Source organism: Barbus barbus (assembly GCF_936440315.1).
Source record: "Barbus barbus genome assembly, chromosome: 31".
Classification (NCBI taxonomy): Eukaryota; Metazoa; Chordata; class Actinopteri; order Cypriniformes; family Cyprinidae; genus Barbus; species Barbus barbus.
In genome coordinates this window covers 11,658,276-11,681,425 of record NC_136759.1, presented here as the reverse complement: position 1 = coordinate 11,681,425, position 23,150 = coordinate 11,658,276, and the positions used below count along the sequence as shown (strand labels likewise).

General features: G+C 41.9%; 1 protein-coding gene across 1 annotated transcript in view; it reads right to left on the bottom strand.

Moving 5' to 3' along the window:
- The window catches only part of LOC306851858 (protein furry homolog), a 60,541-nt gene that overhangs the window by 2,848 nt on the left and 34,543 nt on the right, over positions 1-23,150 (bottom strand). The window contains exons 38-58 of the mRNA XM_079388334.1: positions 22,565-22,668; positions 21,879-22,058; positions 20,834-21,035; positions 18,337-18,458; positions 18,052-18,239; positions 17,890-17,981; positions 16,621-17,222; positions 16,393-16,490; positions 16,127-16,297; positions 15,884-16,024; positions 12,750-12,929; positions 9,938-10,108; positions 9,674-9,748; positions 9,422-9,592; positions 7,480-7,683; positions 7,113-7,256; positions 5,814-5,983; positions 5,438-5,678; positions 4,967-5,116; positions 4,714-4,812; positions 4,533-4,616 (exon numbers count right to left, since the gene is read on the bottom strand). Coding sequence (XP_079244460.1) covers positions 4,533-4,616; positions 4,714-4,812; positions 4,967-5,116; positions 5,438-5,678; positions 5,814-5,983; positions 7,113-7,256; positions 7,480-7,683; positions 9,422-9,592; positions 9,674-9,748; positions 9,938-10,108; positions 12,750-12,929; positions 15,884-16,024; positions 16,127-16,297; positions 16,393-16,490; positions 16,621-17,222; positions 17,890-17,981; positions 18,052-18,239; positions 18,337-18,458; positions 20,834-21,035; positions 21,879-22,058; positions 22,565-22,668 — 3,589 coding nt within the window. The remainder of the gene's footprint in view (positions 1-4,532; positions 4,617-4,713; positions 4,813-4,966; positions 5,117-5,437; positions 5,679-5,813; positions 5,984-7,112; positions 7,257-7,479; positions 7,684-9,421; positions 9,593-9,673; positions 9,749-9,937; positions 10,109-12,749; positions 12,930-15,883; positions 16,025-16,126; positions 16,298-16,392; positions 16,491-16,620; positions 17,223-17,889; positions 17,982-18,051; positions 18,240-18,336; positions 18,459-20,833; positions 21,036-21,878; positions 22,059-22,564; positions 22,669-23,150) is intronic.

Genomic DNA, 23,150 nt, shown 5'->3' with positions numbered 1-23,150 from the left:
AATTACCACATGATTTACTCACCCTCAAGCCATTCTAGGTATACCACTTTCTTCTTTCAGACAAATACAATTGGAGTTATATGGACAAAATGGCGCCGCTGATGGCAGCTATTGTGCGTTGCTCCTCAGTGTTCGTATTATTTTTGTTTGTTTTTCCTGTTTTCTGTTCTTCAAATAAGATCAGTTTTACCAGGGATGATCTGCTGAACATTCGGCAGAACACACCACAAAATCTTCTACCGGTTTTTGATTTCTCTGACGTTTTGCTGGACATTGTAGTTGGTGGAGCCGTAGCTCTGGTCAAACGCTTCAGGAGGCGCAGACGGGGAAAGCGAGCCGGCGCGCTCGTGAAACTTCGTCAGCGCGGATTTAGAACGGCGTTACCTAGCATCCATTTGTCGAATCTCCGCTCTCTACCCAACAAAACCGACGAACTCCTTCTGCTCTCCCGGACAAGCAAGGACTTTTCTAACTCTGCTGCTCTGTGTTTCACGGAAACCTGGTTGAATGGCGACATACCGGACAGCGCGATTCATCTGCCTAATTACCAGCTGATCAGAGCAGATCGGGACACAGAATCAACGGGGAAATCGTGCGGCGGAGGGACGTGCTTCTACATCAATGAGAGGTGGTGTACAGATGTAACTGTGTTAAAGAAGATGTGCTGCTCAGATCTAGAAACGCTCTTCATTAACTGCAAGCCGTTCTATTCGCCGCGGGAGTTCTGCTCGTTCATTCACGTGAGTGTTTACATTCCACCGCAAGCGCACGTGAGCACAGCTTTACAGAAACTCGCTGATCTGATCACAGAGAGTGAACAACAACACCTGGACTCTGTTTTAATCATTCTCGGGGACTTTAATAAAGCAAATCTCTCCCGTGAACTGCCAAAATACAGACAGCACATCACATGCCCCACCAGAGACAGTAATATATTGGATCACTGTTACACAACAATAAAGGACGCACATCACTCTGTTCCACGAGCAGCTTTAGGACTCTCTGATCACTGTTTGGTTCATCTTATTCCATCCTACAGGCAGAAACTTAAGTCTGCAAAGCCTGTATTAAGATCTGTTAAAAGATGGACTAACGAAACAGAGCGGGATTTACAAGCCTGTTTCGACCTCACTGAATGGACTGTTATTGAAGCTGCGGCAAATGATCTGGACGAGCTCACAGAGACTGTAACATCTTAAATTAGTTTCTGTGAGGACATGTGCATTCCTACCAGGACTCATCTATTCTACAACAATGACAAACCATGGTTCACTGCCAAACTCAGACAGCTCCGTCAGGCCAAAGAAGATGCTCACAGAATGGGGGATAAAGTCTTGTACAAACAGGCCAAATACACACTGGAAAAGGAGATCAGAGTGGCAAAGAGGAATTATTCTGACAAGCTCAGGAACAAATTCTCTTCCAGAGATCCTGCTTCAGTGTGGTTAGGATTGAAGGACATCACCAGCTACAAAACACCACCCCCCAGCACTCTGAAGAATCAACACCTGGCAGACGACTTAAACGAGTTCTTTTGTCGTTTTGAACGATCACCCCACACCCGCCCAGAACACCCCTCCACACAACCATTCACACCTCCAGCAACCCCTCTCTCCCCCACACCTACAATTCAAATCAGCGAAGATGATGTGTGCCAGGTCTTCAGGAAGAACAAAAGAAGGAAAGCACCTGGTCCAGATGGTGTGTCACCAGCCTGCCTAAAAATCTGTGCTGAGCAGCTGGCCCCATCTTCACACAGATCTTCAATAGATCACTGGAGCTGTGTGAAGTCCCCTCATGCTTCAAACGCTCCACCATCATCCCCATCCCAAAGAAACACAAAATTACTGGACTTAATGACTACAGACCTGTGGCCCTAACGTCTGTAGCCATGAAATCATTCGAAAGACTGGTTTTGGCTCATCTGAAGGACATCACTGGACCGTTACTGGACCCCTGCAGTTTGCCTACAGAGCAAACAGGTCTGTGGATGATGCAGTCAACATGGGACTGCACTTCATCCTGCAGCATCTGGACAGACCAGGGACTTATGTGAGGATCCTGTTTGTGGACTTCAGCTCTGCTTTTAACACCATTATCCTGGAAACCCTTCAAAATAAACTAACTCAGCTCTCCGTCCCCACCTCCGTCTGCCAGTGGATCAACAGCTTCCTGACAGACAGACAGCAGTTAGTAAAGCTTGGCAAATTCACATCCAGTACTCGAACCATCAGCACTGGAGCTCCTCAGGGCTGCGTACTCTCCCCACTGCTCTTCTCCCTCTACACCAACGACTGTACATCTAAAGACCCCTCTGTCAAGCTCCTGAAGTTCGCAGACGACACCACACTGATCGGCCTCATCCAGGACGGTGACGAGTCTGCTTACAGACAGGAGGTTAAGGAGCTGGCTGTCTGGTGCAGTCTCAACAACCTGGAGCTTAACACGCTCAAAACTGTGGAGATGATCGTGGACTTCAGGAGAAACCCCCCTGCTCTCCCCCCACTCACCATCATGAACAGCACTGTGACTGCAGTGGAGTCATTCAGATTCCTGGGCACCACCATCTCTCAGGACCTGAAGTGGGATATTCACATTGACTCCATTGTCAGGAAGGCCCATCAGAGGTTGTACTTTCTTCGCCAGCTGAGGAAGTTCAACCTGCCACAGGACTTACTGAAACAGTTCTACTCTGCCATCATTGAATCCATCCTCTGCACCTCAATAACTGTCTGGTTCAGCTCAGCTACCAAATCTGACCACAGAAGACTACGGAGGGTAGTCTGGACTGCTGAGCGAATCATTGGTACAACCCTCCCCACTCTCCAAGAACTGTACTTATCCAGAGTGAGCAAAAGGGCTGGTAAAATCACTCTGGACCCCTCACATCCAGCACACAACCTCTTTGAACTGTTACCATCTGGTCGACGCTACAGAGCTCTGAGCACCAGAACGACCAGACACAGGAAAAGTTTCTTCCCTCAGTCAATACATCTCATGAACACTCAATAAATAAACGTAGAACACACAACTAATTCATTATCCATTCACCACACTCACTTACTTTATTTTTATTTTCTCATTTCTAATTTGCACATACTTGACCTGTACATACATAGTCGCCTATATTATATATTATATATTGTGTATTTTTTATTTTTTTGCTGCTTTGTACATTGGTTATTGGCTATTTCTTGTTATTTTGTTTTATTCCCTGTGTCCTGTCCTGTTACTGTCTTTCTGTTGCACTGTTGAGCTTCTGTCACTACAACAAATTCCTTGTATGTGTAAACATACTTGGCCAATAAAGCTCATTCTGATTCTGATTCATTCTGATATTTAACAAAGTCCTGGCTCTTCCAAGTTTTATAATGTCAGTGAATAGAGGTCGAGATTTTGCAGCAAAAGTTGGTGAATAAAGGTCTTCTGAGTGGAATGCGTTCATGTAAGAATAATACCCATATTTAAAACATTACAAACCGTAATCTCTAGCTTCCACTAACTGTTCTATGCATGTTCACGAGAGAGTGGCGTTCCAGCGGATAGCTAATGTAGGATGTAGGCATAGCGTAAGCTCCAGTTAGACTATGCTAGTCTTGCAAGAACCAAGTTTTGCTTCCATCAAAGGAAAAACAGTCTTCACTTGGCTTATATTGAAATCCTCCAATGTTTGTCTTTACAAATCCTCAATTTGTATTTCTAATTTGTGACCGGTGTTTGGTTTTGCTCTCTCCACTATGCTTCCGTGTTCATCACTTCTCACTGGAGCTTAGGCTACGACTACCCCCGACGTCATTCGCTGGAACGCCACTCTTTCGTGAACGGGAGTACAACAGTTAGTTAGTTTCTTGAACAAATGCCTCAGAAGGCCTTTATTAACACCCCGGAGCCGTGAGGAGCACTTTCTATGATAGATTTATGTCCTTTTTTGCTTCAAAATCTTGGCCACTATTCATTGGCATTATAAAGCTCGGAAGACCCAGGATATTTTTTAATATAAGCCCTACTGTTTCGTCTGAAGAAAAGAAAGTCAAATACACCTAGGATGGCTTGAGGGCAAGTAAATCATGGGGTAATTTTCATTTTTGGGTGAACTATCCATTTAAAGTTAAAAAGGAGACAGATAGAAAAGAGATGTCACTCACAGAGCTATCACAGAACAAGCTAAATGCATAAAATATAAGAAGTACATTGAAATGGAATCTGAAACACATTTTGGTCAATTAATCTCACTCATATCTCAGGACACAAGAGACATTACAGTGGCATCAATCAGTAGACAATGCAGTCATACTAAAACATTGACACAGAAGAACTATTTTTTGACAGGGGAATAAAGAACGACAGAAACACATGCACTATTTGTGGCAAACTGCCACACTGTAGTTTTAGGTTTGCATCAAGTGTTAGACAGCAGAACTGTTAGTTAAAGCTCCAGTTTGTAAAATGTTGAGATTTTGTACATCAATAATAATGACATTCCTTTACTAGTATTCTTTGGAATGGCTGACTATCTAGCTGAGGTTTCATACCTTCTCCTCTGTTTCAGCGGGCTGATAGGTGATCACTCCATCTCCAGTGAATTTGGGGAAACTGGCCTTGCAGTTGCATAGCCACTGGAAGCGTCATAGGCATAACAGTAAGTTGAACAGAACAAGCTTTGGGGTCAGTAAGATTTTTTCTAAGAAATTAATTATGATTTATTGTACATACTGATATGACTGCCTCTTTTTTGTTGTTGTATGTCTCTAGATACTCCTGCAGCTCTAACACACTAAATTTCATCTTCTCCAAGAGCCCATAAGACACAATCTGAAACACATATTTAAGAGAAAAATTTCATAATACGTACATTGCACACATAGACATTGAACGAGAAATTGAATAGAACACTAAGGCTGGTGATTGACTAATTTGTATTCTGGATATAGCATTTACATAATTCCTATTCAAACTAGAAACTCACAGTGTCTGCATCAACAAACAACGTGGGACATTCGGAGCAGGATGTCAGCATCTGGGATGACCTTACAAACTTCACTCCAATTCCACGAAGACCGTCGCCAAGATAACCAGCAGCATCACAGGTCAAGGTACAGAACTTGGTCTGTATACTCTGGAGGTCAGAAACGACACATCCTGTTTAATTTGTCCCAGACCAGGACCAGCATGTCGTCAGTACCAATATAATATAATCAAAGACATGTCTTCTAAACTTTGGCACTACTGAGTTGTCAGCTTTGTGTGATGAACCAAAGAAAATCCAAGTTAATTAATAAAATCGACATCATTTGACATAAATAATACAGCCTGCAACGCTTAGGATTTTAGTAAAGTGTCAGTTGATTAATTTCACTTTATGATCTTTGTTGAAGCTGCTTGACCTAAATCAACATAATAAGGACCAGCAACAACGTACTGTACCTCTATGAGTTACCTGAAAGAGTGAGGAGAAGACTTGGAAGGTGTAAACCGCACAGGAACCATCCGAGTCAGCCACCAACTGGTTGAGATGATTGCGCCAAGCCTCCTCAGCATCATCGCACACAGTCGGCTGGAAGGCAGCCAGGATGGCGGAGAAAAAGGGAGAAGGTGGAGGGGAGGAACGGGACTCTAGCAACAGCTCTTCCTTTTCCTCTTCTGCCAGCGCCATAGAGCTCTGCTGGTCTCCAAACCCACTGGAGGAAGTGAAGGATAGAATTATGTGGTGAGGGAAAAAAAAGTTCAAACATCAGCTATGAGAAACTTGAGATAAGTCTGACTTTTCCAGACAGAGTAATGTGTGTAGAGAGTTTGAAGCTTACAGGCAGTACCTGGGTACACAGCTTGTCTCGTTGTCAGTAAAGAAGTTGTTTTCCTTCTGGGGTGTGTCTGCTGTTAGGATGCCAGAACAACTAAAGGCAGGCGGCGACTCGCAAATGCAGAGTGAGATATCGTTTTCATTAATAATGGCTTCTTCTTCTTCTTCAGCCGAATCCTCAGCCTAGATTTAAACACGATTCACAAGAAGTAAGAAAAGCTTGGTAAGTATTTATAGCAACAAAAACCTTTATTGTGAAAAAATAATATTAAGAAAAGATCAGATTATGTGGCTGAATTTCCCAAGATGGTATTAGTGACAGACTGAGTGATCAGACTGATTAATTGTTAATTAAGCGATTTAATTTTTGTTCACTTCTATGGCTAAAATACAGAAGTGATTCCTCCAAATGTCAGCGCCATAATTTACTAACTGCTAAACGTTTTCTGTTGTCAAATATTTTTAAAATGTATCTAAAATTTTAATTTAAACACTGATTTATTTATTACATTTATTTGAATTAGGGTGGCTGATGAAAATAAAATAAAATAAAAATAAAATAAAAATAAAATGGTCAACCAACTCTGTATTATTAAAAAAAAATGCATGTATTAATTTAAAATATATGTATATAAATATAAATTTAAATAAAAAAAACAAAACATATAAATATAACATATAAACAAATATTCACTAACCTTTCAAAACTAAAACTCTTCATGCTGAGAATCATTTCTCTTTTGAGTGCTTTTTTATATTTTTAATCATTTTAAATAATTTCAAATTCAGATATATTAAGAGACCTTTAAAAATTGGAGGAACAATATCTGATTGGTCTGGTCTCATGTTAATGGCCACAGGCAATGGGTACACTCTCTTGATTAGCACCCCTAGCATTTAGCCTGTGAGTGATGTTACAGCCTTGCCACCCACAGAGAAGCCATACACATTGCCCTAGTGGCTCATCCAAAGCCTCTTTCTGAGACTGTGGTAGGCAGTGGTAGGCCTCAAAGATGAAAAGAGGTTAGCAGAAAAATGGTTAGCAGATAGAAACGGGGAGCTTTTGGAGAGCAAGAATTACTTGCCATGCCGCTTTGCACATTAATCTAATGCCCCCATCCTAAATAAGCATGTAATAGAAAAATAGCATCAGCCAACTACTCCCTAAAATCTACCCATGCTAAAAGCCGAGCAAGCACAGAAAGAGATTTCGTTTTCAACCGTGTTAATGAAAAAACTCCAGAACAGAAGTGCGGTATGAGTAGGAATGTGTCTGCCCCCAAAGATCAGCCATTTTGAAGCTCTTATTCACCCGATGGTTCGAGCCCTCGGGTACTGAGATCTCAATGCTGGGCGTTGGGGTGGAAAGAGGAATTGAGTCAGCTTGAGTGTTGTCAAAGGAGATGGGAGGGGAGTCCATGGGGTTTAGTTCCTCAGTAGGAGACAGGCTGACATTCTGAAATTAGCAATTTAAGAGAGTTTAATTAGACATACAGTTTTTATAGATTTCTATAAAACAGGTTATTAAAAAAATACTGTAAAAGAAATCAAAAGTTTTCTGCCTCTAAAACAACTTTTCTTTTCACAATCCATTCAAATCCTAACCAAATCCTATCCAGTTTCATACATCCCATTGAGTCAAACAATGTATAAAAAAATTAATAAAAATGCAACATTACTAGTTGTGAGGCTGAGAGGATCTGGCTGGCTGTGAGAGACTCTTCCTCAGAAGACTCATCAGAATCATCATGGACGGTTGGACACAGGCTTGGTGAACTTCCTGATAGTTGGCTGTCCTCCTCCATTGGTTGGGCTTCAGCCTGGTCCAGACTGTCAATGGAACGCCTCCGCGCACCCCAGTTGAAGCTGTCAACTGTCTCACCCTGTCAGAGAAAGAGTGAGAGAAATAAAGAGTCCTCTGAATTGGTATATGGCACAGAGCCAGATTTCAAAACGCACACAGTCATAGGCTACAGCATGCTGTATATGTGAAGGTGCACAGTCTGTGAGTTTGTTATATAAGGATATCTCTCCATTTATAAAGGATTAAAGGAAACCGCAATACAGGGACGCATTTCAAAACATTCTCGTTCTTGTAGAGTAAGTAATAAAGTGCCCGAAGGCCATTTCTTTTGGAGGAGGCTCAAGTTCTCTCTGCAGCCACATGCCTTGACATCAGAGTCAAGAGTCAACATCCACATTCCTTCACAGATCCAGTTCAGCAGTTTAGAAAATGCTTTCCTTTGGCAACTCAAAACGTTGCTTTTACTGCACTACTTTAATCATTTTTTTTAATAATCATTCTTCACTAATACAAAATGGTAAAGAAGCAAAAAGTCTTTGATACTGTTACATTGAAGGTTGGAATGAAAATACGAAGACACAAAAATTTATCCAGAAAGGAGAATTTATTTAAAAGGCTGAATCTGCCCTTTTAAGTGTCTCTGTGGCATTGCAGCTTCAGCAAATTTGGAGAATGACCTCAATGAACTGACTCTAATGATTTCATAAGAGAGTACAAACTAGAGAAGGCCAAGCTATTAAAATACAGACATACTGAAATATAATAAAAATCGCATAAAGAGTGACTAAACATTTCTAGATGCTACCCACCAATTAATTTTAACATTTTTTAAAACACACTACAGTTCAAAAGTTCGGGGTCAGTAAGATTTCAGAATCAAGTCTCTTATGCTCACCAAAGCTGCATTGCTTTGACCAAAAATACAGTAAAAATTGTAATATTGTTTCTAAATTAATATATTTTAAATTGTATTTTTTTCCTGTGATTCCCGATTTTCCAGCCACATGATCCTTCAGAAATCATTCAAATATGCTGATTTGGTGATCAATAAATATTTCTTATTATTGTCATTGTTGAAAACAGTCCGGCTGCTTAATATTTTTGTGGAAAATGAGATACATTTTTTTTCAAAACAACAGCATTTATTTGAGATTAAAATCTTTTATAACTTTTTTAAACGCCTTTACGCTCTCTTTCAAACAGGTAAAAATTTGATAGATCCCAAACTTTTAAACAATAGTGCAATTTTAAAATAAATAAAAAACAAATACATAAAACTATAAAATGTTTATAACACATTCCGTTGTAACCTAATTTTATCAATGGGGAAATGTCAAAATCATTTATGTTAGAATTTCATCTGTCCAATTTAAATGTGCACATTTGAAGGAATCTGTTTTGATGTGCCATTGTATTTTGAATTTGCTTAAAACAAAATTTTGTTTCCAGGCAGAGTTATGGACATCACGCATCACAATGCACAGCATGTGAAAAACACAATATCATCTTGTCCTACGGCACACAGCACAACAATGGTGGATTCCTGTGCTTACCTGCATCTCCTTGACGGCACAGACATAAACAAGGAGAGGAGAATGCATTACAAAGAGTTAAAGAAAGTTACAGTGGTATTGAGCAAACAGTGCAACAGTTTATTTCTGACTGATACTTTGCACAAGTTTAATGCACCGCACTGCTTTCGCCAAAGGTCCACTTTACTGCAGTCAAAACAAAGTTTGCCCAAGTAATTTGGAAGTCTAAAAGTTTCACAAGAGGGAACCGATCATTTTGGTTTCGTTTTTGAAATATCTGCTCACCTCTCCATCTTCCAGTTCCACATCCAGGAAGTCAAAGTCTCTGAATACACGGAACTGCTGTTCTGAAGTGGTGTCATCCATGTTTTCTGTGTCACGTGTGCCGTCCTCAGAGGACACCAGACTGGGCTGGTGCTCAATCAGGTCCAGTTCCCCACAGGATGAGAAAATCACCTGTAGGAAGTGCTTAAGAATGATTTATGAAATATTTTCAAATATTTAATACTCAATGGATAACATATATGCATCACTTACAGATGGGTTTTTAGTGAGTCCAACTTCTTGGCCACACAAGGTTAATACATTCACCAACTTCTCACGAGTTCTTTTCTAAATTGGGAGAAAAATGACAAAAAAAAGAAATAAAATAAAATAAATTAAGTGTAAATAAAACAAAATTCTAAAAAATAAATTAAATATAAAAAATAATTGAATTTAATTGATAAAATTACATAAAATAAAATAATAAAGAAAAACATTAAATTATAGGAGACATATAAATGCATATTTAGTGCTCACCTGTGAAGATTGTGGTCGTTTCCAGCTGACAGGCACCAGCACGTGGTTATTTTGGTAGGAGCCCGAGGATGTAGAGGAGGTACTGCGTGCCACAGTAACCCCTCCTCCATTCTTCCCATCTTGCCTTGGAGAAGTGTGAAGCTCGTCATATCGCCGGCCAATCACCGGTGTCTAAAACACACACAATGTCAGACCACCATTAAGCCCAGGGATTTCACGTCTGCTCTTTTCTTTTCATGTCATGAACTTGTGGCCCTCGGCCCAAAAGTCTTTATTCCAGCGCATTCCCTTCGCTAACGTCAAGTTGCCTCAGATCCCGGCCAACAATTCAGAACCTGCTGGAAAAAGTGGATGTCTGTTCTCAGTGGTCCTACTCCTCTGTGTCTCGTAGCGGAGCTTTGAAAAACAGAACTTCAATAAAGCGAGCCAAACAAAGCTTGGGGGAATGTCAGGATTTCCCTTATTGAGTTCACCTGCCCTTAATTCCTGTGAAATCCTTTCTGCTGGGATGGAATGGAGCATGTTTTGAGTTCCCTGTCAGTTTTGAGTATTTTTTCCTACTGTCTCACCCACTTGCTAGAGGCTAAATACGTCCCAGAGGTATTTGACAGAGGGCAGAAGAGTCTGCTTTGAGAAGGGCTGTCCAGCTCTCGCCGCTCTGGATGCAAAGCGCCACAGCCGGACTAACATCATTTCCTGGAATTCATGCACTACACAAATAGCTCCCTGTTTGGTTCCCACACTTTAATAAGGCCAGGTTGTTCATATTTCCAATAAGTTTTAAACAGAAAATCTAACCTTCAGAGTTTATTCAAAACAAATTTTACTGTACAATAAAAAAATTAAATTAAAAAAAATTAAATAGAGGGCAAAACTACAAAAAATGCACGACTCCACCTTGGAAAATGTGGACAAACCTATTGAGGATGCCAGCATTTGGTGTTTTGCTGGCATGGCTCACTTTTACATACTATGCACCATCTCAGTGTCAAGTTTCTCAGGCACACGGAACGAGGAGACACTGAGATATTCAAATAACAGTCTTTTAATGACTCAACAGGCAAGGAACAGGAAGACATCTAAGAACCGACAAATGAGAACTGAAAGGACAGGGGCTTATAAAGACAGGTGCATGGAATGAACTAATAATCAAACTAATCAGACAGGGGAGAAACTGGGTCCAAAATCCTGACATAACGCCCCCTCCTGGAAGGTACGTCCTCGCACCGTAGTAACATCCAAAGGGGAGGGGCGGGTAGGAACTTGGGAGGAGGCTCAGGAGGAGGACGGACACCCAGGAGGGGGCAGGCAGACAGAGACCAGGGACAGGAGGGACCCGGAGCAGGAGGCGCACAGCAGGACCCAGGCCGCGGCCATGACGGTGGCCCACGGTGGAGCCGACAGAGGGAGGAGCCATGGAGGAGGGATGGCCGCCGACTCCAAGGGGCCGACCAATGGGGGCGGAGCAGGTGGTGGATGAGCCCGAGGTGGAGACGGAGAGCCAACGAGCCATGGGGATGACGAAGATCCGAGGGGCCAAGGTGAAGCCGAGGACTCTGGTGACCAAGGTGGAGCTGGCGGGAGGAAGGAGCCCAACGGAGCTGGTGGCGATGGCGAGTCGACGCCTGACTAAGGCGGAGCCGGAGGGACGAGGGAGCCCGTGGAGCTGATGGATAGACGGGTGACAGTGGAGGCGAGGGAGCTAGGAGCCGAGGTGGAGCTGCTGGTTTTACGGGCCGAGGCGGTGTCCGGGCCCTGGAGGCTGGATGCTCCAGCCCTGGCGACGCTGGAGGATGGCAGACCCACGGGGCTCACACCGTACAGATAGGGGGCTGAGGGCGAGTGGGGGGGCTGCCAGACAACATCGGTGGAGGAGGCAGGAGCGGGTGGGAGGGCGGGTATTTTCGAGGAGCGGGCAATGCTAGGCATTTTCGAAGAGTGGGCACTGGAGGATCTGAAGCCCCCTCAGGGTTGGACAAGGGAACCAAGGACGAAGGAGGGCTGGACAGGACCAGCGGGGGCGACGAAGAGAGGAGAGGGGGCAGTTTGATCTCCAGTTCAATATTCCAGATCCCCCTCCAAATCCAGCAGCCCCAGATGTATCAGCTCACCCTCAGCCGCAGTGCAGGAGGCGGAGCTCCACTCCACACTCACACCGTCCACGGCTGGCTCCCTCGTGGTGGGCACCGTCGCCGGCTCTTACACCTGATCTGACGGGTTGGGCTCAACTTCCGGGGCGATCTTCCGCTCAGTCGCTCAGCTTTGCGCTGACTCGTTGATCGCAGCAGGAAATGGCTCTCCGTCATCGGTGGACTCGGGCTGATGCTCCGCACCGCGGGGAGATGGTGGGCTGGGCTCTCCTCGCGGTGAGATGTTATGCATTTAAAAGTACTATTTAAATTTAATAATGATATAATGCTTTATAAAATAAAATAAAATAAAATAAAATAAAATATATAATTTAAATCATCAACTTATGAAATAATGCATATAGAAGTATGGGAATTATATAGTGACCAAAAAATGTTTAAAACCATTTTTATCTTCTTCAAAGTCACCACCCTTTCTCTGCATTCAAGCTGCACACTCATCCTCTAAACCAACTTTATGAGATGCATCATGGGATGGTTTTTAAACAGTACTGAAGGAGTTTAAATGCATGCTGGATAGTTTTTGGTTGCTACGAAATTGATTTCAAGCATTGATGTACAAGCTTCAGGGTTTTATAGATCATGAGATACGTACTGTATATTCATTGTCCAAACTTTTGGCTTGTAATAAAGAAAGGAAAACGAATACAGACATGTCATACCTCTGAAATGTCAAAGTGAAAGTCAAGGGTCTTTCCAGGCAGGGCTTTGGAGGGTGTGTCCCAAACACGCCTGACATCTACAGTGGATGCATTACTCTGCGGGGACGAAGGCGAAACCAGACTAGCCGAGCGGGAGACCACCAGCTTTAATATGTTCAAGGCTTCCTTCCAGTGTGCAGTCTGAAGTCACAGAAACAAACACAAAACAGAACTCAATTATTCTCAAAGGACACATTCAGGAACTTGCTCACCTCCCAAAGCATTACATACAGTCAATCCATCTTCAAGAGCAGTAGCTGTCTCTTCTTCTGCCGAGATAAACACACGACCGGCGAGAGAAGCAGTAGTTCAGAGGAGGGTCTTTGCTGTGAGGCCACACTGAAGGCCTCAGTAATGTGGACAGCAGCCAATAGGACTGACTGTTTATAGACTGCTGCTGGGTGTGCCTTTGGATTTATAGCCCTGGCACAAGGTCGTGTTTTTTACTTTTTTTCTTCCTTCGAAGGAAGGGATGAGAGATGGAAAACCAGTGGTATTACTGGTTAGATGCGAACATTGAGGATAATTTTAGAAGCGCTCATAATAAATATTTTGTGAAAAGCTCAAGAGTGTAAAATGATTTCTGATTAATTACATCTTTATGTTGTGTTCCCTTTAACAATTAGATTTCGATTTCAGTTTGATTCAGATTCACAAGTTCTTGATTCTGAATTGGATTCTGATTCATTTAGCTATATTTCAGTTAAGATTGTCTTGCAGTACAGTCTTTTTATTTCATCACATTCAATATACACTGCAAATTACCATTTACAACTATTTTTTGGAATGCACTGTAGCAGTCTTGGTATTGTTAACAAACTTGAACTATTAAAAACGGTTTTCATATATAAAATACATTAAAATAAAATATAACAAATTTGAAATAAAATGAAAAGGTCTGTTTTGGGTTTTGTTTCATGTTCTTGTCTTTTATTTTAAAGGTTAGTCTCAGTTCCTTTTTGTGTCATGCTTCCCTTGCCCTCATGTTTTTTTGCTATTGACTTCATTGTTCTATGTGTCATGTTCTGATTGGTTCTCTTGTTCATTGTGTCATGTCTTCATTGGTTAGCTCATGTCATGTGACCCTCATTGTTTATTATAAGTAGCCATGTCTTTGCCTTTAGTTCTTGTTGTGTATTAATGTTGTAACCTGCTGTTTGTTAGTTTGTTTGCCAAGTCTGTACATGCCAAGTCTGTTTCAAGCCAAGTCAAGTCTTAGTCTGTTTGGATTTTGGATTTCATGTTTGTAAATGAACTGCACTAGGGTTCTCACTATGCTCGCCTTCAGTGGACTGCTCTTTACAGAATACACGACCGCACCATGGACCCAGCAATTAGCCGCCTCTGCTTTCGTCAAGGTGACAGGGCCATAGGCGACTATGTTGCCGACTTTTGTGGACTCTGCCATTTGGTGGATTTTAAGGATGTGGCTTTAAAGGACATTTTTCAACATGGACTTAATGATTCTCGTAATTACCTCATGCCTCGACATACCCCTCACTGGACTCTTGAGCGATATATTGACTATGCTTTGTTACTGGCTGGTTCACCACTTACTGTGGGAATTGCGGATGAGGAGCCCTGCAACTGTTCTGTACCCGCTACTCTCAAGCTCTCTCACGTCATGTCTGCCACGCCAAGGCCTGCTAACGTCATACCTGCTACTCCAGGACCTGCTCGCATGCCAGTTAAGTCAAAATTTAATCATGTCATGTCTACCAAGTCACAGCCTGATCACATGTCTGCCAATCCAGAGTCTGCTAACATGTTTGCTACCCCAGGGCCTGCTCGCATCATGCTGGCCACTCAAGAGATTCTTCACAACATGGCCGCCGTGCGAATGTGGAGCTTGGGCCTGGATTTAAAAGACTCCTAGCTAGCGTGTTGGACCCACCACTGATGTCAGTGCGAGCGGCTGACATCCCAGTGGTCTCTACGGTCACATGCCCTGCAGACATCCCGGTGGCATCAGCGCTCTCAAGCCCTACCATCTTCGAGGTCCTGCCACCCTCTGATGCCCTTCCTGTAATGGCGGTCGCAACTGTGCGTGTGGGCCGCACACTGCACTCCTGAGGCCTCTCCTGTCCACGAGTCTGCTCCGGTGCCTCGAGGAGGCGGCGTCCACTGCAGTACCACCAGAGGTGGCGGCTTCCTCTGCAGAACCTCCCGAGGTGGTGGCGCCCACTCATGAACTCATGGTCTGTCCTGTCACGGCCACGGAGGCCGTTCCTGAACTCACGGTCTGTCTAGTCACGGCCACTGAGACCCCTGCTCTGCCTGCTCCGCCATGGCTCCCTGTTCCGCCATTGCCCCATGCTCCAGGCCCGCCTTTGCTCCACGCTCCAGGTCCTGTTCCCCTTGATGGGCCTGGCCCTCCATCCCTCCCCCAATTCTGCCTCTGCTCCACCACCCTGCTGGACTTTTTGGGTTTTGTTTCATGTTCTTGTTTTCATGTCTCTTTATTTTGACATTTAGTCTCAGCTCCTGTTTGTCATGCTTCCCTTGCCCTCATGTTTCTTTGCTATTGGTTTCCTTGTTCTATGTGTCATGTTCTGTTTGGTTCTCTCGTTCATTGTGTCATGTCTTCATTGGTTTGCTCATGTCATGTGACCCCTCATTGTTTTATAAGTAGCCATGTCTTTTGCCTTTTAGTTCTTGTTGTAGCCTGCTGTCGGTGAGTCTAGTTTGTCTACGCCACGCCTGTTTCATGTCAAGTCTTCGTCTGTTTGGATTTCATGTAAATAAACTGCACTTTGGTTCTCACTACGCCTTCAGTGGACTGCTCTTTACAAAATATTAATTGAAAAACTTAAGCTTAAAAATAAATGTTGCTTTGGCAACTAACTGAAATAAAAAAGCTGCATTAAAATGATCAAAGGTGAATAATTATCAAAGCACAAATAAAAAATTGAATTTAAATGATAACTGAAAATGCTAATTCAAAATATTTACTATAGGAAATAAAATATACTATTTAATATAATAGTATATAAAATAACATTGCATTGTAGGTCATTAGCATATGTAAATGACTACATTTTAAAGTTGTGGAACATTCTATAAATTCTGTATGTGATGTGATAAAGGAGTCACACCTGAACAAACTTCTCTATGGTTGTTAAAACCTCCATGTTGAAGAGTTTGGCTTGAATACCACTCAGGTCCATGTGACTCAGTAGACTGTAGATGATTTGCAAAAGAGTTTGCTGCATGCTGGGTAATCCTTTCTCCAACAACTGTTAACAAAACAAAGTATGTGTATGTTCACATTCTTGTCTTGTTTATACGTTTTTCATTAATTTCAAATGTCTTTTAACTTTTATTTGCCGTCTTCCTACCTCCGCCATGTAAGTCACCATGCTAAGTGTGCTGTCACTGAATGCTTCATGCAGGTAGCGGCACACCACATTGACCCAAGAGAAGCAGTCACGGGTATAGGAGTGTGTTTTGTACAGAGCCATCACATGGGCAAGGTTGGACAGCTTGGAGTTCTTTTCCTCAAGGCAAACCTGTCAATTAAAATTTTAGCAAAAAAAAGTGAAGGAGATTCTCTGATTAGCTATAAAAGTGCATTTATTGTGTGGTTGAGGTAGCAGAAACAGACCTGAGAAATTCTCTCAGCCACGTCCTTGCAGAATTGAGTAGGTGAGTCAAAGTGTAACACAAGATGGGGGATGAGGCAGAGCACATTCAATGGGAAACCTGAAAGGTAATAGCACATTTGTTTCCAAAATCCCACTTAAAATGAGAAATGATCATGAATTTTGGTGGATTAATGCAGAATTGTGATAGAATGGTACATTTAGCTGGTAGTAGAAATGAAAAGGTCTACCTATGGCTTGTGAGGTGTCCACCACAGGTAGGCGTGAGACGGGTGTGAGCTGGCTAAAAATCTCCAAGGTGAGTTCTGTAGTGTTTGCAGAGGTGAATCCCTTCAGAAGCAGCTGCTGAAGCCCAGAGAACTCCTTCCATTTTAGCTGGATCTGGATCTTCTCCAGCTTTTCTCTGTATTCCTGCTTATCCAGTGAAATATGGCCTAGCATCTTCCCTAACAACCTGAGGGACATTTGGTACTCAAACTCAAAGTCCGACTCCATGAGTGACACCACTGCCCAAAAGATGGTGGCCAGCAGGTTGCGAGGATGGTTGGCGTTGGTTGGGTCGGTGGAGACCACGTTGTCTCTGGAGGATGATGAGGACAGGGATCTGAGCTTGGAGATATTGCTCTGATGATGGTGGATGCGGTCCAAGGTGGCGCTACGAGGAACCTCAGAGGAACGCTCAGGCTCGCCGAAGCGCTTGGGTACGGAGTAGCTACGCTGGTGGCGTATTCGCTCAGAAGTAGTGCCTGATCCTGGGATCAGGTCTAGTTGACTGGTGCTTTTACGGTTTAGTGTTAACTTGCCACTGGATGGAAGATCTGGCGAAGATGCCCTGCAGGAACACAGACTGATCATTAACAAACATCGAAGCCTCTTGGACTTTTGATGTTGAAGTTAGAAGTCTCTAAACCCTTAAAGCCTACTCTATCATATTTCATATGCAACATTTCATACGCAAAGGCTTCTAAACAATCAACATTTATTATCAAAACTTATTGAGAAACATATTGTACACAAACGACTACAAGCCTTCTGTCCATTTAAAAATATATATAAATATATATTCTGACTTATTTCTTATTATTTAATTTATCCAGCTTTACGTAAATCAAGCATATAGTGTTGGTTCTGGCAGGTCTCGTGAGTCAAGCCTGCATTGGCAGTATTATTCAGCAGCTTTTTCCTAGCTCAGGAGCAAATTACCCTCCTCCATCCCCAGCTCCTCCTTTCACCACAGTCAGGACTTGGCTTTCTGATATAGATATGTTACACTTAAATATCATTAAGTACATTAATGATATCTGCTTTGTTCTGTTCTGTTTACCCTATTGCTGTTCTCTCTGCTCATTCATGACAGGCTGCATGGATGGGCCGGGAGTTTTTGCCCAGAACAGAACCATACCGCCAAACCAAACTGTATGCTTATCATTTTGTATGTATGTCAATCATTTTGGCAATAGTGGTCCTGACAGAAGTAATGTTGTGTGGCGGGAACTTACCGTAGTATAACAAAGAAGTCATTGTTCTTCAGGCACTCAGCTAGATTATCCACCACTGACTCAAGTGTGAGGAGAAGCTCCATTACATAACCCTGCGGAGCAGGTACAGTTTATTCACTTACCGAATCAGTCAGAACAGTCATTACAGAAATAGAAGCTCACCTGAACCTCCTCTCCATGCTCCCCGACCACCTCCACCAAGCGTGAAAGCAAGTCGGACACGGCGAGCGCTGAAAGGGGCTGCCGCAGAGCTCTGAACACCTGGAAGGAACGTCCAGCGTAATGTCTGGAGGAGCTGCACAGAGCCATTTGCAACGCCACTTCACACAACTGTTGCTCAAGCCGAATGTCTACAAAGGGATATAAATTAATATAAGATAAATGTCACAAGCTGCACCCTATTAATATAGACAAACACTGGAATGACTTAGGACAAATGTGGCTTACCTGATTTGGACTCTTTGAACACAGACACTACATGTCTCAGGAAGTTGGTGAGCTGTTCGGTGCTCTTGGAGTGTTGATTCTTAGGAGTGATGTCTTCATGGCTCCACAATGGTCCAAAAGGTCTAAACAAACCAGACGATTATTTATATGATCTCTTACATATGCAGTATAAATTGTTAATAACAGGAAAAGCTGCTTTTGCCTTGACAGCAGTGCAATATGTTTGAATATTACCTGCTTGTAGCCAAAACTGCCACTAGATGGCAGACTAGGCCAAAAGATGCTATTTCCCTGCAAACCACCAAATGTGTTGCTGTTTCTTAAGTTTTGATTGAACTTTGCTCAATCAAAACTTAAAATAAACCAACTAATCAGTTGCTGTACATTAAATATTTTAAACATGCATGATGAACATGCATGAAACCTTTTAAAGATAAGGCGAGAAATACAGTAGTCAACATTTGAAATGGATCAAAAAAGTTAATCAAAGTTGTCCTAAGACAAGAACGGGTATTGTTTTGGTTTTAGGACAACTTTGATGAAAGGTTTTGATCCACTTCAAACATTGACTACTGTAGTTTGAATTAATATTTAAGTGACAAAAAAGAAAAAAGTTGTTCTGTACATACTGTAAAAACTTGTTCACGCTAGCAGCTCAAATCTAGTTCTTTCAAATCCAATTCAAACCTGACTGTTTTTCTCTGTTGACCATAGCTGTTAACACCATAATAATAATTTCAATACTTCCAGTTATTCATATTTCCAGTAATAATGAAATCAGTATTTCATTTGGCAACCAAAGATGATGGCAGAAAATAACAAAACTGCAAATAACACACAGATCCACTTGATCACAAGCAAATAACAGTGTTGCCAGTCTTAAAAATGTGATTTGAAAACCAATCTGGAATTGTCTTCAGTGTGAACACAGCCTGAAAGAACCAACACCAGCACCAACATCAGATGGACGCCCTTTTAAGCAACACCCCAGTGAGAACCGCTCTGATGTAGACTGATGAAATGCAACATACAAGTCTGTAACATCTTGAGAGATGTCAGATGTAAGACGTGTCAGATGTGTCATTTCCTGAATCAGTTCCTGAACAGCTCTGGAATATTCACATGAAATGACCTTTCATTTTAGTTACATAACCAGTAAAGAACAAGTAAGAGGCTATCTGGCCCCTATTACAATTATTTAATATTTAAACACTTCATTTGTTAAGTTCAATATAACATAAATGTAATGTAATAAAAACATCCCAGCATTTACTGTACCTATCATGATATGAACTCTATCGTTCAGATTTTTTAGTGTTTTGAAAGAAGTCGCTTATGCTCACCAAGGCTGCATTATATTAGTTTAAAAATACAGTAAAATATTTGTGAAATATTATTCAAATATAAAAGGACTGTTTTCTATTTTAATATATATATATATATATATATATATATATATATATATATATATATTGTGACGAGCGTCCCGATCTCTCATCAGCGTTGCCCTGGAAACGCACCAGGAACACCTGTCCCCGCTCATCAAGACTAAAGCGGACGCACCTGGTCCCCATCAGCCCGCGGCCAGATAAGCCGCGTGAGGCCTGGAGACAGGGAGAAACCTCTCCAATGCGACTGAGAACTAATGGCCATTCTCTCCACTCTCTTTTGCAGAAACGAGCGTCTAGGCGACCCAGCCTGCACTCTGCACTGCACCGGTCCACTGTGCCAAGGAATCGCACGGAGAGCACCCCGAGCACCTCAGCACGCACCTTCACCGATCACCGCCTGTTTTCTTAATAAATCCACCCTCCGGGGTATTTATCTGAGCTCTCCTTGTCGCATGATTCTTCCACCCCGCCACAATATATATAAATGTCATTTATTTCTGTCATGGTAAAGCTGATTTTTCAGCAGCTATTAGTGTCACATGAGCCTTCATAAATCATTCTAATATGCACTCAAGATCATTTCTTAACATTATAAATATTTACAACAGGCGTGCTGCTTAATATTTTTGTGGAAATCACTGACATTTTTTTCTTTTGTAACATTATATATGTACAGTGGCCGAGAGAGCTCAACGCGCTGCAAATAGATAAAACACCTGCAAATAAAGAAAACAACTTCCTCGGTTTGACACCACACGTGCTGCAAATGCTCACAACAAAACCAAACAAAGAAACGCAGTGCAAATAAAATTTAGTGAGTTGTGAGCATTTGCAGTGTGTTTCTTTATTTGTTTGTGTTGTGAGCATTTGCACCACCTGCTGTCAAACTTATGAAGATGTTTTCTTGATTTGCTGGTGCTTTTTCTATTTGCATGTGTTTTCTGAAGTTGCAGCACTTTGAGCTCTCTCAGCCACCGTATAAATGTCTTTACTGTAACTTTTGATCAAGTTATGCGTCCTTGCAGAACAAAAGTATTAATTTCTCCAAAAATTAACAAACAAAAACAAACATGATCCCAAACTTGAGTTACTGTAGGTTCTTTAACCTGGTAGTGAGAAACTCAATGAGTTTGCTGCTCTTCTCGTCATCTTCAGTGCTGCTCTCCATCTGCTCCACCTCTTCCTGGGCCAGGTGAGGAAGATTGGAGCTGCTGCCTCCGAGGCTCAGGCTGGACGATGTAGAAGAGGAACTGAGGCCAGAATCAGGAACCGGAGATGCTTGGCCATTCCGGAGGAAGTCCACACCACCTGAACACCACACGCAGGGTGAGAAAAAATGTTTGGGAAGGAACGAGCTCCGAAGATGAGCCCACATTTTAACTTACTCAACTGAAATATTTGGGCAAGACAAATAAGAGTGATAACATTCCTAATTGAGCCAAATAAATAACAGTACTTCAATCACTATGCTGTTATGACAGGGGCTGGCGAATGACATCTTATCAGCATCATTTTGACTTTGCCTGGACATGCTTTAACAGCATAAAAAACATTGAGACCATCGTCCCTTTGGAGCAAAAAGATAAAAAATAGTCCATAGGAATGCTCTAATCAGACCTTTTGATGCTCTGTGTACATAATTGTTTTTGGCTGCACTTCCAGAAGTTGTTCTTGCACAGATAAGAATTCTCACCCTCCACCCCTCCACAGAATTCTCACCATTCTCACCCTCCACCCCTCCAACATGACTGCACTCTCCAAAGCTACGTGTCAAATACCAAAGCCAATGAGTAAGTGTTCATGCAAGGAGGGTGTGATAAACAGGATTCATGAAAAGTTGCTTAATTTGTCTAATTGAAGGCAGAATTTCACAACATTTAATAAAATGTAGAGTTTCACAATGTGTCAAAGCATTCAAAATTGAATTTGCCTTTCATTTCCAGGTCTAACAGTTATGTAAAAACATAGTTGCGAAATTAATGCAGCTGCAGCATAGTTTCAAATTACTTATTTGAACCTTATATAGTTATATGTATCATAGTCTTTGTGTGTGTTATAATGTATCTTCTGTTAGCACTAGCATGGGAAGTTTGACTACCAAAAACCACACACACAATGTTTAAAAAAACAAAAACAAATTAAGTGTAGTACCTGTGTAGAACTCAGGTTGGTAGAAGGGTTTGAAAGTCAGGCTCTTGTTGCTGTTGGCATCTCTGGTGTTTAGCAGAACAGAGGCAATGAGGCTGAAATTGTTGCAAGATAACGTGATGAGAAGGTGCAAGAGGAGCCTCTTACAGTGTTCGAATACCTCTGGGCGGTAGTGGTCCATACCTAAAAAAGAGCCACATTATTAAAGTTAAAGGTTTACATTTATACTTACACTTCATTATTTTTTATGTCCATTTGGGCAAGGGGGTTATGGAAGAGATAAGTGGAAATATCTACTTTTTTTTGTCTTTCAACACCTAAATGTTGTTTTGAATCTCAATCCGCAGGGATACAAATATTTCACATATTTCTAAAAAAAGATAGGGTTGTCCACATGTTCAGGAGATAGCAGCTACTGCTTTCACCGACAACATTGTTCTCATAGCAAGCCACATAGTTGTAGTCATAAGACACACTGAGGGATGCAATAGTTCAGATGAGATTAGATTAAAAAAAAAGAAAAAAGAAAATCCATTTTGTTATAAAAAAAAATACCATGTACTACAGTAAAAGCAGCACTTTTCATCTGAGAACACCTGACTCAAGCATTGCAGCCTTAATCTAGATGGTGTAATCCCTGATAAATGCCCCAAATTGTGATGAGAACAGAGCACAGAGGCTCTACTGACCCAGGAAACAGGCATGGAGCAGTAGAGGGAGGTGTAGGGCCCAGTCCTCTTTCACACTGTGATCCACCACCAGCTCCGTCATGAAGATCACCGCTATGTTACACCTGCACCAGACAAAACACACTGGTTTTTCAGTACATGAACAAAAAGCACATACCAGCAATGACCTTTCAAAAAGAACTGAACATATTCACAGCTGTGACTGACTGGGAGTATGTTGGTTTGTCATTACATTGATGATGGCCATTGTTATCATAGTTCCTAAGTAGATGTTAAAAAGAACATTGGTAACGTTATCATGTTTTTTGGGGGGTCAAAGGGACTCTGACAACAGCACTGCAGCTTCTGATCATCTATTTTCCATCTGTCTGATAACTGCAGAGTGACATGCTTTAAAATTTCAAGATTACATAATCTGTGGGATTCATAAAAATCACGTTTTATGATGAGAGATTAATTTGAACGAGTTTCAAGTTACAGCGCTTTAAAAGCTAGTATGTAATTCTCTACAAGACTTCAACATTTAATCTAAATCTGAATAAAAAGATGTTACGTAATATAAAGTATAGATTTACTTTTGTTACTT